The sequence below is a fragment of the Corvus kubaryi genome, unplaced genomic scaffold (genome assembly GCF_017639235.1).
Source record: "Corvus kubaryi isolate FWS band 111438036 unplaced genomic scaffold, C.kubaryi_AGA036_p1.0 76, whole genome shotgun sequence".
Lineage (NCBI taxonomy): Eukaryota > Metazoa > Chordata > Aves > Passeriformes > Corvidae > Corvus > Corvus kubaryi.
Window position 1 is genome coordinate 9,944,721 of NW_024582063.1, and position 15,976 is coordinate 9,960,696.

General features: G+C 44.5%; 1 protein-coding gene and 1 long non-coding RNA gene across 2 annotated transcripts in view; both read right to left on the bottom strand.

Annotated features, from left to right (window-relative positions):
• SERTAD4 (SERTA domain containing 4) overlaps positions 1-165 on the bottom strand; it is a 6,934-nt gene extending 6,769 nt beyond the window's left edge. Inside the window, exon 1 of the mRNA XM_042051663.1 lies at positions 2-165. Coding sequence (XP_041907597.1) covers positions 2-150 — 149 coding nt within the window. The 5' untranslated portion in view covers positions 151-165. The remainder of the gene's footprint in view (position 1) is intronic.
• Positions 166-651: 486 nt separating this feature from the next.
• Positions 652-11,159, bottom strand: LOC121675861. The gene is made up of 4 exons (XR_006020253.1): positions 10,758-11,159; positions 10,252-10,364; positions 8,963-9,030; positions 652-1,968 (listed from the first exon to the last, which is right to left on the bottom strand). It is a non-coding gene; the product is annotated as an uncharacterized LOC121675861 (long non-coding RNA).
• Positions 11,160-15,976: the final 4,817 nt, after the last annotated feature.

A 15,976-nucleotide genomic window follows, 5' to 3' on the forward strand; every position in this document is an offset into this window, starting at 1 on the left:
GGGGGCCGCCGGGGCCGGGGCCGGCGGGCCGGCGGGGCCGGGGCGACCGCAGCAGGGCGGCTCCCAGAGGGCGCGGTAGGCGGCGAGGTCGGCGGCTCCCTCGGCGGCGATGGGGCGGCCCAGCCGCTGCATGGGCAGCACCAGGGTCATCGCGGACGCCGGCACCTGGAAGCGAAGCAGCGCGGTGAGCGCCTGCCGCACTCACCTGCCCCCCGCCCCGCCGCGTTCCGCCCCCAGCGGCCCCCAGCAGCCAGACCTCTGCGCACACGTATATTAAAAACATACGCTTATCGATCTCACATAGACACACCTTTGGGTTTCCCCTCCCCCCCCCCCCCCCCCGCTTCTTATGGCAGAGAAAAGAGGAGAGCCTTCTCCCACAAAGGGCGCGAGGTCCCCGGCACCGGGAGTTGGTGCGCCCTGCCCCCAGGCCGCCCCCGGACCCGCTCCCGCCGCCCCCCGGCCGCGCTCCCGCTCCCCCCGCCGCCCCTTCCCGGCCCCGGCGGCGCTCACACACCGGCACGGATCTGCTCACTGGCTTCCCATTTCCTCCCGGCGGCGGTGGCACGGCGCGCTCGGCACCGGCGGGGTGCGAGTCTGCCTGTCTGGGTGCGTGAGTCTGCGGTGCGTGTGTGTGTGTGAGAGACAGAGAGAGAGAGCGCGCCCAGCAGTCCGGGATCGCGTTCCTTTCTTCTTTCTTCCCTCCCAAACGACACAGACAGCGGAGACTTAGGTAGTTGTTTCCACTAGCCGCGATCGGACTTAACTGGATCTGCCTCCAGTCAAAACACTGCGAGACTAAGACAGAAAATTGGCTCCGGTTTCACGCCGTGAGTTGCGGTCCCATCGGAGCCAAGCACAACATCGGCGGAGCGGGCGGAATATTAAGCAGGAGCGGGGACTCCGGGGCCAGCGCCGGGCTGCAAGCTGCCTCCTGCCACGCCAGCGGGCGGGAGGGGAGGGGAGCAGGGGGGGAAGGCGGCAAACTTTCTGCGAGGGGCGAGGGATGAGTTCATAGTCACCTACTTCTTGGCAGAGGAGCGCGGAACAATGCGCCCAGACACGGCCCGGCCCCTCCCTCTCCTTCCTCCTCCTCTCTCTAAGAAAGCGGCATGTAGTTTCCCCTCGGCGCAGCCCTCCCGGAGGAAGACGACGGCCCGAGCAGGCGGCGGGAAGGAGGGGCTGCAGGTGGGCAGGTGGAATTTCAGCAATTGTTTGTGTTAGCAGCTGAGCGCTCTCGAACAAGAGGAAAAAATAAACCGCAGCAGAAGAGGGAGGAAAAATAAATCGTTCACATCTGCCAGTTGTTTTCTTAAATCCTAGCACAAGGCTGATACTTTATTAAGAAACGGCTTCCAGCGTGCACTGTCTGTTTCTTGGATGCCTGCGTGCATGGATCTGCCCTGCCTCCTCACCGGGGCAAAAACGGGAGCTGAAGGGACAGGCAGCTGAGATCCCCAAGCAGTTTGCCTCAGTGAAGGCCACCAGCCTCACTGCAGTAGGACTGACAGGTGCCTAAATCCCTTCCTCAGAGCCAGTTTGCTGCTAATGCACTGCATACAGCCCTCAGTCATATTCTTGCAGTAGCTCCTTAATGCCATCTTGCTTGCTTGTCATTTCTTGGACCAAGAAATGACACAGAGAATGGCAAGCCACTGGACAAGCCAGTTGAAAATTATCCCTGACATGGACAGTATATATTATTTATTCCCCACACCTTTTCTTACTAGCTGAGTACCAACACGTGGAAGGAGTGGTCAAAACAAGTGAGTCAGTCTGCTGACCTAACAGCAGGGCCAAGAAGTGGCCCAAGAACCAGCTAAAAAGTAATATATTTTGTGTTTGAAAAGCTTACACCATCATTAGAAAGCAGCAATGGACTCTTCTCATTAATCCACATGGAGGAATCATTCACAGGGGCACATCAATCTTCTCACACTGGCAAGATGTCAACACTCAGTGTTTGTCCTGAGAAAATAAAGGTTGGAAGAAACTCACTGCTGCTTCTGGAAGTCAGGCTTTCTTTGCTCATAATGAATTCAGCATCTCTTTGTGAATTTATTTTTTTTTTAATGAGAATCGGAGATTTCAAGTCTGCATCTTTTTCTTACCATATTTCATCACAAATAGGTCTTTCTAAGCTCAAGCAGAAAGATGCAGGAAGGAAGGAAGGAAGTGTTGGGATGCCTTCTGCACAGTGCTGCTAATTTATCTTGAAAAACTGAGTTCTCTGGACAGCCACGAAAGTAAATGAACTGCTTCTGCTATTTACAACATGCCAAATTAATAGAGACAGGCCAGTTCACTTCCATAAACAGCTACTGTCCATGCACATCCTCCATGTTTCCAAACTGTATAAAAACAAGGCATAAATAATATATCTTCCCTGGGAGAAAACAAACCCCAATCACCAGAAAACCAAAGCCCCAAACAAAGCTTGTCTGTCTCAGCATGTGTTACAAAGATTTAGAGGTGGCTCTCAGCTACAGAGTAAATCCCATTTTGTAGCAGAGGAATTGCTTCAGCATACAGAAGCTGAGAACCAGGCTTTTAAAAGGGCTCGTGACTCTGGGCGTGCTATTTGTTCCCCGTGGATATTCAGAAGCACTGATTTCCAGCTGCTGCAAGTGAGTGGGAAGAGAGCTGCAAGCACCCAGCACGTGGGAAAAGTCAGCCTCCTTGAAGGTAGAGTTGGACACGGCAGAACTGTAAGCCAGTGTTTACTGAGGAAGCACTGCCAGATCCAGCTCCACAAACAGGACCTCTGGCCTGAAGAGCCAGCCTACTGTTTTTCCCCGGTAAGGGTGGCAAAATCCATTCCTGAGTATCTTGCCAGAAGTCCCACAGCAAATCAGTGTCAGCACCAGAAATAGAACCAGATCTCATAGTCCTCCAGCCGTAAGCCCAACCCATTTATATTACATTATCTTATGCAATGGAGGGATTTCATCCAAAATCCCGTTGGTTTCAATGAGACTTTGCAGAACAGCACACACATTGTTACATTTCCATTAGCACCTCTGGAAATAAAGGATGAAAGATGTACATTTGAGCATACAATACATTTACTATACAAAATTACAGGAAAAGGTTGACACTTAGGGCTGGATTCAATTTTGAAAAATCCATTTGGGAGCCTTGTGTGGGCTTCAATGCCATGGAAGCCAGGCACAGTTTTTTATTGAACCCAGCCCTCCATCCTTAGGCTACCACAATTTTTCCATTTTGTCAGCCAAATGCATTCAGTGTGAGGACACCCTGAGGCATCTACAGCAGCCTGAAGGTTAAAATGTCAAACTTTTTCCGTATGCAGTTTCACACAGTAAGACTACTATACATTGCCATGCTATTCCATTTGCTGGGGTTTTCACTCCCTATTCCTCCAGAGCCATTATGATGTTAATGAGAGAACTGTAATGATGCCATTCACATTATAACAAGCCTGATGTGATGTCAGAGAAAGGGGCTTTTTATACAGTTCCAGAATGCCTCTAAAAACTCAAACTTAAATATAAAATGCCAATGATTATCAACCTGCAAATCTCACCAAGACCAATAAAAACAAGGGAACAGACTTAAGACGGCTATTCCTTATTTAACCCCTGGGTTTGTACCCAAGTACTGCAGCAGGTTCAGTCTTTACCATATAGCACGAAGCGTTTTCCATTGCATAACAACATGACTTGAGGAGAGAAGAGCGTTTCTTAGCTGTGCCATGCCATTGTTAACATCTGGGTTGCAGAGCTTAGAAAACAAAATTGCTGTCGTTTTGGTAGCTGTTATCTTTCTGGCGTTTTAGAAAATTTACAATGCAGAAGCAATCAGGAATCCCACTGCACACTGTGCAGACCCACTGTCTGAGGAAGCAATGACAGCTGGCGAGAGGAAGGGGAAAGGCACAAACACATACCCAGACTGATGTACCTCCCTTGAAAACAGCCCCCCTGACTGTATCACCTATAAACTATTCCAGGCTAACCTCATTGTAGGCTATCTGCTCTTTATGGTTGATGCAACAAAGTTTGGTGTCACCAACCTAGCTGAGGGAGGGAGGACATCCTGTGGACAAGAGCATCATGGAAAAGGGCATAAAGGCTCCCCTGGGAACAGCAGATAAAGGCATGAGGAAGCCAGCATCGCTGGCAAAGAGAGCAGAGCCATGCTGTAGAGACAATGGTGGAGTGATGACAGCTATGGCAGAACTGTGACAACCTCACACGGGAAAATAAAAGACTAGATGGAGGCAAATAGGGAGGACAGGCAGGAGGTGGCTTGGCTCTGACCACAGCAGCGGACAGGGAAGAGGATGTTGGGAGCTTGTGCTTAAATAGATCAAACTGGCTGCTATGTCACAGGTTCAAGGAGGAGGAAGTCACAAACAGAGATGGGAGATAATGAGGGCTTTGATTAAAATGTTCATTGTTTGGATAGATATGCATGGAGTTGGAGTAACGTTATGAATGAAGCAGTGGAAACACTGGGGACACCTAATTGCAGCACACTGGGGCAGCCCAGTCACAGGAAATGAAAGCAAAGGATCAAAGACAATCCCTGCACTCAGGGCTCTGGAGGCAAGCTGAGCAGCAAGGCTGCAAGAAGTGGAAAAGTTTCTAGAATTGGCTGTGATGGATTTAAATTGAAAATTGGACTTCCAAGAGACAGCTCCTGGTTGGGAGCAGACAGGGAGAATTCTTCCTTCTCTTATTGATATAAGATAGCTGAGGAGAACTGCATTGTGCCAGTGCAGAGCAGTGCCTGGTCTGTGGTGAGGGACATGGTGACCACAAGCCAGAGTCATCAGGGAGGCAGCAGGGGAAGAGGGAAATGAGGACAGGTGCAGCAAGATGGTGTGGGCCCCAGGCAACGATGATTTTCTGTTTCTTCAGCTGTACCTCTGCCAGAGATGTATATAACACCATCTAAGAGAAGCAGGATCCAAGGGTGAAATGAAACAGTTAAAGCTGGCTGGAATAACTAGACTGGTAGAACAACAGGTCTGTGTGCCAACAGGGTCAATTCAGCTTTTCATCCTTCAGAGGTATAGATAAACTATAGACCTGCCAAGTCTAGTGTTTTTCTCTGTATTTCTTGGCCCTTCCTTCAGGAAATTTCAAGGAATCCACTGGGTTGTTTTGGGGTTTTTTTGCTTTGTTTTTTTTCTCCCCCTCCTCTTTTTCTAGAGCTGGAGTTACTGTTTGGTGGAAAAGGAATTAACTTGAAGTCAGGAATTGATTTCTGTGTCAAGACACAGCCCTTCCATGGAAGTTTTTCAAAGGTATCTTCACTCAACTTCCACCCTAATTTAGATTATACCACTCCAGATGTTTAAGTGTCTCTTTCTCAAAACAGCATTCAGAGCAAATATTTCTTTAACTTTTCTAATTCCCACATGCTAACTTTTTTCTTTACATACTTTTCAGTTGAATTGTTCCCAGAAAGAGTTTATGGAGTTACTCTGGACCAGTATGTCAGAGTCCCCTGGGTTTCAGTGGAAAAAAAAAGATTTAAAAGAAAATCTCCTTTTGGATTCTTAACACTTGTGCTTTCTCCTGCTTCTGGTTCCTATGAGGCAGAACTAGAGAAAACTTCTGTTCTGACAGAAAAGATGTTTCCTCTCTTATTTCTTTACAGGTATATGTCACCTATCAGAACTCCTGGCAGCCAATATGCAATGAGCTCTTGAATGCTGGCTCTAACAGTTAAAGTTTGCCCCAGAATTTTTGCAAATATATGAAAATGCAAGAAAAATTGCAATTTATTTTGCCACAGGGCTCTGGCAGATATGAGAAAAGGTGCCATCCTATTTACTGCAGCCATCTCCCTAAGGCTGCTTTGCCTGCCTGGTCTGGGAGAACAATAAAGCCCCGTGGTATTCATTTCAGTAAGCATAAATATTTTTTCCAGTGTACTTAGCCAAAATGTCTCATACACTCTCTGCCTCCACCCCTCTGGTGGCTGCGTGGCCTTGCTCGACATAAAAATCTCTGTCCAGGATCCACTTAGCTCAGTGGGGGTTTAGTTTGCAAAACGCTTCAGTATCCTGAGGGCAAAAGGTGCTGCTCTTGCTGTAAACTGTAACCGACAGCATTTCTGATTAGTTAACCTTTGAGAGGGCTTTTAGCGCTGAATAGGTGCTCAGTGTTATTATTGGGACTTAAGTCAGAGAGAAAAAGGAGTCCCGGTAGTCAGGCGGGGCTGAGAAAAAGCAAAGCCCTGCTGTTACATAAGGAGACTTCCCAAATCACCAGGCAGTTCTCATCACTCGTTCTGGAAGAGAGGTACCAATTAAAACCGCTTCCCCACTTCACTTTCACTCCGGTGCACAGCACATGCATGTCACTGGCACCGTAAATGAGATGGTTTATGGAGTTAATTATATTGCACTCTTCACTTTTTGTCTGCTGAAGAAAGTAAACAAAACAAACACAAAAGTGTTTTGGAACAAAGAGCGAGTTGTCTCCCACTTCGCTGTGTGCTACTTTCCATGAAGAATGAGAGCTATTATTATTCTTTTACAAGTTTCCTTCTAAGGGAAATAAACACCAAAGGTAGGATTCCAAGGAAATGACTCACAAATATTGGCAACAGGCTCTGAAAATTGGATCCAGTCCTCGCAAAAGCCTTTAGCAGAATACTAAACCCTCTTATTGCAAAATAAACTTTTCCCAGATGAGCTCCACATCAGCTCTGCGAGTGTGCGAGTGTGTGTGAGTGTGTGTGAGTGTGTGTGTGTGTGTGTTAGCACTCGGAGACAAGAACAGAACCCATTTCTCACATCTCCCCTTCTTCCCTCTGGGGCACCGCTGCTGATGCCATTTTAGCTGGAAGCTGGAAATCTTTAATAACCGACTGAGTCATCCTCGGGAGAGGGAGGGAGAGGGATGTGCCTCACCTTGCCGAGCAGCAGGCTGCCCGCCGGCCGTCCCCACCCAGAGACCCCCGGCAGAGAGGGCCGGGCAGACGATCTCCTACAAGCCGATCTACAAGAACTGGCAGGAGCCTTTATCCTACAGCTCTAAAATGAAGGGCAGAGCAGAGAAGATATTTTTTTTTTCCCAATCCCCTGACATTGCATCGAATTCAGCACGGCAAGATCAGCCTCTAATAATCTGTTTTCAGTCACTGAGTTAGCCTTTCAGATGCGCAGAAGGTAACCATGCACCGTGACTCATATTTTATTTCTTAATCAGGAATCCCAGGAACCAGGAATGCAGACATTGAAAAATCAGACAGCTGAGCAAAATCAGTGCGGCAGGATTACCATCTGCAAACAGAACAATCTACTTTGCATATTTATTTCTCAGCTGTTTAAAATTTTGAATCATAAATGCATATTCTGTATCACTTGTAATGCATACACTCTAAATCGCTTGCACTCGCTCATGTTGGTTTGGGGGGTTTGTTTGTTTGTTTTGTTTTTGATGATTTCAATCTGGTTAGACAAGAGCGACAGAAATTGCAAACCTTACACAGAATTCCTTTGTTGCTTGGTTCTACTTAGACAAGCCTATTAAATGAAAGAAGCTGGTCCTCTCATTCATTTCCTTTGCAAATTCCTATTTAACCACTCCAAATCGAGATGAAACAAATGGTGATGCTGGTCCAGAGTCAGATTTTTTTTTTCCAGAAAGTCCCTTTACAGCCTGCCTGAAAGCAACTGGCAGCCAAGTACCTACTTAAGACTCTAAAGGTTGCATTAGTGGAAGTTTTGCGTCTGGTTCAAGGCATTGCCAGGTAGTTTCTAAAGCCTGTAATTCACTAAGTGTCCAACAGACACAGCTTCCAACAGGACCTCTAAGTAAGGAACGATGTTTATATAGACTGTCTGAGACATTTGAATTGTTCTGAACTCCAGCCATTGCTCAACCAGTTATAACCAGCTGTCAGGGTTGGGAAGGAAACCAGGATAAACCAGTGTGGTGTCGCCTTCCCGAATCTGCTGGCAGGGTGGCACAGCAGGCTGGGAGGTAGGAGCTGCTCGGACCCCACCTCACTGCAGTGCTAGTGGGTGAATTTTAATATTCATCATTGCAAGGCTGCTCATTTTAGTGACAGAAAGGAGGGATCAGCTGGGAAGTGGCAGCTGCTGCAGGGAAGGCAATGCAGAGGGATAAAGCCAAGCGCATGATAGAAAACGTTTAGAGATCCACAAGTCAAAAACCACTGTAATCACTTTGGCTACCCCCTTTCTCAGCCTTTTGTTGTGCTCAGCTTTTTCTGCTTTCCGGAACCCTCCTGAAGCAGCCAGAGCAGCCACAGCCACAAGAGACAGGCCAGGATCCAATCCTTCTCAGGCACCACTGCTTCTACCCCTCTGTGTTCTGTTTTTCCCTGGCCAAGGGAAAATAGCCCTGATTGTCTGCCTGGGTTGAGGCGTCTGCAGGGAGCACCTCCCAGGAATGACTCTCACCCATTTTGTAAAGATTAGGCACAATAAGTTTAGTTACAGGATAAAAATCTCCCAGCCACAACAATGTGGCACGGCTGCAGTGAGGAGTTGGAAAGGAAAGAGAATGGAGAGAGCCCACCTTGCTATGGGACATGGGAGGGTTGATTTAAAAGCATATTTTAAAATGTTTTTATTCCAGAGTAAATACTTGCAATGCCCATAAAATGCCTTAGAAAAAGAGAAATGTCTAAATAATGAAAAGATTATAAAATTATGGTACCAGTGCAGTTGAGTATCCATTTTTTATGCACAATGTAGCTCATGAGGCAACCAGGCAGCACACATGACCTGTAATCAGCAGGAGACACTTTTGGCAGGGGTGGATTAGTCATTCACCCCTGTGCTCTGGTGACATCTCCTCAGAGAAAGGCTTTCTGGGGTAGCCTCACAAGTTACAGTGTTAAGAGAACATATAAAATTTTGATGCAGAACTTCATATTTGACTGACTGAATTTTTTTTTTTTTTTTTTTTTTTTAGAATTTCAGCATTTGGGTCAATTCTTACTTACTTACATGACTTTGCCCATTCATTTCTCAGTCTCCTTGCCAGTGTCCCTGTTTTCAGACTTCACTTTTATGACCTATAAGAACAAGCAAAAAAAAAAGATCAATTTAATCAAAATTTAACAGGCTTTGTTTATGTTTCAATTTACAATGCAGACCAAAAATACTAAGTTTCTTTTTTTTAAAAAAATCAAGCATTTTCAATTTAGTTTTCATTTTAAGTCCAATCTATTGATTTAATTGCTGAGGGAAAAGTAATCTCTAAATATTTATATCATATGAAATAATTATGCAACCACTGTCCTTGGACGGAAAATATTCTACTAAGATCTGCATTCAATTATTTAGCTGGTGCTACAGAAAGTGATTATTCCTTTTACTTGAGCAGTAGCTTAAAAAAACTTTAAGTTGTTCTGAGAATTAATTTTCAATTAGAGAACTGTTTTGAGGAGTGTGTCCTCATGGAGGCTGGGAATTGCAGCCCTCTGATCTGCACCGGAGGCTCTTCCTCCAGCACTCGCAGTTGGTCTTTGTTAACACTTCATTTTTCAGGAGTCCTTTTACTGCCATGAGCAGGGACTGTTTATAAGGACAATGCAGTCCAATGTGGATGACACTCCCAGGGACCAGGAAGGACCAGGTGTCCTGGCAGAGTCTCCAGTGCATGCTCTGGGCAGGAAGTGCAGATCCAGGTGTGTGTGGAGAAGGGGAACACATGGGTATGCTCCAGCTGGAGCAACCCAGCTCCCTGCAGGAAATTCCCCCTGCTCTACACGGGTGAAAGGAGCACAGGAAACCAAGTGCTGGACCCTGCACTGTTGAAGAGAATTTACTTTCCTCTGTCCCAGAGCTGAGCAGTCTCCAAAGTCCAGAAAGGAAGACAGTGTTATGTGTGGGAGGGGCAGCATTTTCAGAGCAGGATCTGGTGCAATGGCAATTACCCAAGGCTGTTCCTGCTTGCCTGCTCCAAAACCTCCTCACAGCTCCTGCACAGCTGTGTCAACCCTCTTGTTTATCCACATGGCGTGTCCTGGACTATATCTGAGCTCCAGGGACTGGGAGCTGCCTAAGCTAAGTCCTGCGAAGTTTTCTCACTGCTATGAGTAATGGCTAGGGACAGGCAATTGCTTTGGTTTAAACAAACCTGCGCAGCAATACTCATGGTTTCAATGAAATGCAATACTCCCCAAGTTTAAAACAAAACAAAACAAAAAACAGGAAAAAGAAAAAGAAGATATGGGGAAGCAGTTGTGTTTTCCTTTATATTTTCAAGGTTTGTATAGTATATTGATACTCACTCCAGTGTCCATATCCATGTTCACCTACATCTACAGCAAGCAGCAGTCAAGGCACTGTATATCCAGTCCTTCTCAAGCGTGCACTCTGGAGCAGAACAGTGACTCTTTTTTTGCTAAAAGGAGAGAGATTTTTAAACTTCAATATCAGTTCATCCATCAAACCAACAAGAAAAACTGAATAATGATCAGCTTCAGTTCAGTTATTCAGTTGAATCATTTTTGTCATTGCAGTGAAATTGCAATATGAACTCTAAAATAAAATTTAGATCTCATGTTAAATCTCTGAAGGACTTTTTGGCTCCAGCTTAGCTGCTGTTCCATGATAATGAATCAAAGATTCATTTCCTTCCCATGTCTACTTCTTCTTGACACATTCCTGCTCACCATCCCTCTCAGTTACATGCTCTCTGCTTTTCACAAAAGGAGGAAAAGACTTCCCTCTCTCTCTGCTTCCAAGGGCCAGACGGTGCCAGCCCAGCTCCCATTGAGCAGTTCCTCAAGCTCACCTCGCTCCATGAATAGTTCCACTGAGCGCAGTGGGGCCGCTCAGCTCGAACAAAGCTGGCACAACCTGGCTTCCAGAGGAAAGATCCAATCAGTCCGAAGACAAAAACAAGCTCACAGCGACAGTGCAGGGCACAGCTCCGACTTGGGGACAGCCAGAAGAAGGTGCCAAGTTTCTGTTACATCCCGGGAGAAGTTTGCACAAGGTTACCAGAGGATTACGCAGAGCTCCAAGGGAGATTCTCTGGCAATTCTGTGCTCGGGCAGTTTATTGTTATGAGCTTGGGAAATACATCCTAGTTGTCTTTAATAGGAATGCACCACAACTTCTGAAGGATTTATCATCTTAAAAGAGAAATCCCAACAGCTAAAAATTTGGATGCTGAGAAATGCACCATTCAATTACAAAGCAAATTATATGGGTCTCCTGTGTGTGGTTCTGCTCTCAAAAAGCGTCAGCAGCTTCCTACTACTTTACAGCCATGAGAGCAATTCCTTTATTTAGACAAGCACACAGTAAATCAGAAATAAAAGGCCTCAAGAAAAATATCTCGGCAGCAATTCCAGATCTGAGGGGCACAAAAGGAGTTAAAAAACAGCAGAGCATAGCCAACAGTTGAGAAATAAATCAGTAAAAGTTATTCTGGGAGCCAGTGGGTCACAGTAAGTTAAACTGTGTACTATGTTTGTTGTCTGAAATTATTCCAAGAGAGAAGAATAAATATCCTGGAATAATCCAAACCAAAAATCAAATATAAAAGGAAGAATCTCATTGGATTCCAAGTCCATGTCATCTTGAAGGAATTAACCACTTGCCCAGGTTTTGATGTCTATTTGTTTCTAAGGACACAGACTGGAGAGGAAAGCATTAGGGGAATGCAGGGAATCTCAGGCAGGGCACTAAAACTGAGTTACTTACTCAGTTTACATACTGTGTATGTTTTTAAATAAAGTTGATTTTACCTTCCAAAATCTAATCCTGCTAATACAGAACACCTACTGTGTTTCAAAGTATGCTTGTACAAAGGAAGTACTACCTTCATAGAAGTCCAAAGTTAAATATATTTAATTTTAACGCAGATTTTGGCATTGAGGTTCACTCTCAGGCCCACTATACTGTGCAGCAGGGCACTAGTTGCCCTAAGTATGATTCACCCAGTACCACCTGAGCCATTCCACACACACAGGTGTAAATGTTGCAGCTTGTAATAATTCCAGAGTTCCTGGAGATACTTGGTACATCAGGTCCTTCTCTGTCAGTGTGCTATGAGCTACTCACCCACTATGAGCTTAAAACCAAAAGTAAATGCATACTTAAAGAAGGTACAAATAAACCATTATTTTGCTTGTTTAGCAAGAATTTAGCTCTAACAGGTAGCATTACAAAATCACTGCTGCTCTGGGGGGCTGTCCTGGTGCAAGGCAGCATAATGCAACTGCATTTCAAGTCCCATATTGAAGGATTTAAGCACCCATGTAAAGTTTGACTTGCATATTTTTTAATCTCTGAAATAAATACCTTCATATGCATTTTAAAGGCTGTTGATTTTAAAGGGAGATCGATGATTCAGCCGATAAAGTATCCCACACTAAAGGTGGTTTAAAACAAAAAAATGCAACCCCCTCTGTGCACACATTAACTTACATTTGGGCTTCAGCTAGCTGACACAATTTTTTTCACCAAGAGCTTCAAAGGCAAACAATTCTAGTATCTGTAAGGCATCAATTTTCCCTCATGCTTAGGCTGCCAAGGACTCTTCCAGTCATGCTCCTTTTTCCAACCATTAGCTATATTTAGAAATAAATATGTGTAAGAAATCCAGAAGAACTTACGGATATGGAAATATCTATTTATGGAAAGCAGCAAGTCTGGAGACCTTCTTCTCGTCCAGCCTAGCTGAAGGGATTAATAAATTTGTTTGAAATTATTCTGCAAACCAGCAGGATTTTTGAAACTAAAAAAAGAGGGAAGAAACCCCCAACTTAGTTGAATCTAATGTAAGTCAATTCAAGTTAGTTAAGGATTCCTTTACTTGCTTAGTGGTTATTTCTCAGTACTGATGTGAGGGTTATTACTGAAATATGTTGTCCAGCTACTCCTCCTACAGGTCAACACACTGAGATCGTCCTTGCTAAGAAAATGGTTCTGGTGTTTCAGAAGGTGGCATATTTTTTTCAATGCCCCAGCCTGATTACAGGCACCAAATTATTTCTGGAGGCAAAGCAGCATTTTCTGCTGCCCCTTGCAGAAGAGAAGAAACCGTGATCTCAATTGCTTGTATTCATTAAAGATCCTCGAACACATTTCACAACAGTAGGTTCTTTAACCCCAAGGCTTTGGCCGAATTCCAACTCAATTACTGTCTACCTGAAAATTCTCCCATTAAATTAGGATTGATGGATTTGTCTCCTCCCTTAAACTGGTGAGCAGCAGTGGCTTGAACTGTGAAGAGCTTTCTAGGCTTCATCTTCAGACTGGCTGATTTCAGGGTTAGGTTAGGAACATAAATACACTCACCTGACCCAGGACTATATACCAAAATTAGTATTTGTTAATGTTGCACAAGGACATTAATTAGTTAATTAATTAAAGTGAAAAGCACAACTCCACATTGTACCGATAGAAAGAAACCAGAAAAGATCACATGCAGTAGACTTGCTGAGAAACCCACTGCCAAAGGGAGTTGGTGGGCACAAGTGAAGGCTGAAGGCCTAACTGCAGACCACCACGAGGCGTTAACAGTTTTTCAGATCCATCCCAGCATAAACAACAACATTCCTACTTTTGGTACAAGGCAGAACTGTTTGTCATCCGGTGGTTACATGGACTATGAATTAACTGGATCACTTCACAGCTTTTGTTCTTTTGATGGCAGCATTTGCTGGGGATGCTTAATTTGCTTTTTCCAGAATGACAACGAACAGTTTAAGTGCATTCTGTATTTCAGGCTCTTGACGCAGTCAATCTTACAGTCTGCCTTCTGAGAAAGCTTTCAGTGAAATGTTCTGCATAATTAGAGAGGGTGGGATATGCACTCAGAGAGCAATTCCTTGAAATATTTCTGGCAGTGAAAGGTTTGCCTAATGATGGATCACCCTCTTCCATGGAAAACCCAAGGAGGGAGCAGAGCAGCAGGTCTGTGAGATGTGCAGTGGTTTGGGTACCAGCATCCTTGGATCTTCCAGGTTGTCTGAAAACACCTGCTTCTGAATTACCTTCAGTAATTGCTCTCTCTCAGCTCCCTAGTGGTGCTGATGCTCCCACATGGTCACACACAACCACCCTTCCTCCCAAAAGGCTCCCCAGGGTCCAAGCACCAGCAGCAGCAATCCTACTGCTCTTGTGTCAGATAACAGGGCAACCTATGACCTTGAAGGGAGTCCTGTTATGGGACAAGTATTCTGTGGGTGGAAGATGGGGAAAAAAGAAAAAAAGGGAATGCTGCTGGAGGTTTAGGAGAACCCCTAAAATAACATCAACTGTATGAAAAGGAGAGAATTTTAAAATATGACATTGCTATATATTTTCTAATTGATTTTTTTTAAAGGATGCATTATTGTACTAGAAACAAGTAGAGATTTCTGTCCCATCAAAATAACTCTCTGGTGTTCTAAAAGTATTTAGATCCATTTCTGTTCTGCCTGCACCTATGGATTTCACTTCCAATAACTTTTCCAAGATTTTTTTCAAAATAAGATGAGAAGTGTTTGGTTATATTCCAACAGGCAACAGTCAGCAGTGTAAAATGCCTCCATGCTCAGAACAGCTTCCTCAGGTAGTGATTTCCATGTCATTTTAGCTGAGGTAAGCACGGATTGCTGGGGAAGGCCAGCTCAGCTCCAGCTGTGCACTTCCACCCCCCTCCCTGCACTGGCACTCATTTAGGTTCCGATCAGTCACATTGGGGAACAGATCTCACTGAAAACTTTTAAAAAGTCTTTTTAGGTTTTATCCTGATCCTTCAGTGACTCTTGCTGATAGTGAGCATTACTGAAAGACCAAGGTATTCAGCAAACCTCTTTGGCATGTTTAAGCATAAGCAGAAAAGCGTTCTTCTGGATATAATACCATGGGAAGTAATTTCTATATAGTAATGCTTTACAAAGTATTTCACAATATCTTTCAAAGATGTGCACCAGTTTCACTGATAAATTTAAGAGTATGACAGGTCATTTACTGCCTGGATATATCAATGACGTGGAAGAAAAAGGGAATTTTAGCAAAGAGAAGAAGGATGGCAGTGCTGTGGGTGACAGTACTTTGCATTCGCTGGCAAGCCCCGTGTGAAGTTCAGTTAAAAACCGAAATGAGGAGACGCAGAACAGCTCCATCAGAAGCGTCTGCTTGGCTGCACAGTGACAGATGGTGAAGGCTGAATGGTTAATGCCATTTCTCAGCCTACTGGCCTGGCTTGTGCTCCCAAGTGTCTTACACAGTCTCAGGAAACTGCAGCAAGCCTGTGTGATGATTTGCCACTGAGGCTTACTAAGATCTAGCTACATATTCATGACCTTTAGCCTAGCTGACTGATTTGGAGCTTTATCAAACAGCTGATTATGTGGCTTTTTCTTTTCCTGCCTATTTTTTTTTTTAAATATAAATATGAATGAATTCTGCATTCTGTATCTCCTAAGAATGCCAGACATTTTCCAGTGAAGGCATTAATTAGCAAAGGCTTGTGTGACTGACATTGTAGTCTATTGATACTTCAGGTCTCTGCAGATGAAAATGCTGTGGTATCACGGGAACTGTGTACTTAACTCTAACAGCAAATGGAGTACAAATCTGGTCTCCTTTGGCATGTTTAAGCCTGCTCCTTTTCTGAACTGTTCAACCACTGCAACAAGAACTGATATCACAGAATACAACTTTAGATTTGATCACTGTTATCTCTTACACCCACATTCATTACATTTGTAAAGCTCAGTTGGCCTGGTACTCTGAATTTCTGTTTGCAGTTAACCTTTAATTGCAAACAGTGGGCCACGGTGATTGAACTCTTTTCATCATAGTTCTTGAAATCAGGACTTTCCCAGGCAGGAATGGAAGATGAAGTTTTCTTACTTCACACTAGCAAAATTAAAAGCAGAATAGAATTTTTGCATAATGCAATGAAATAATATGAAAGGCTACAAGGGGAGATTTTATTCCGCCTCTAAAATATACATATTAGTTCAACATGATCTTACACAATTTGACAAGAGGATTTTCATTATTAAT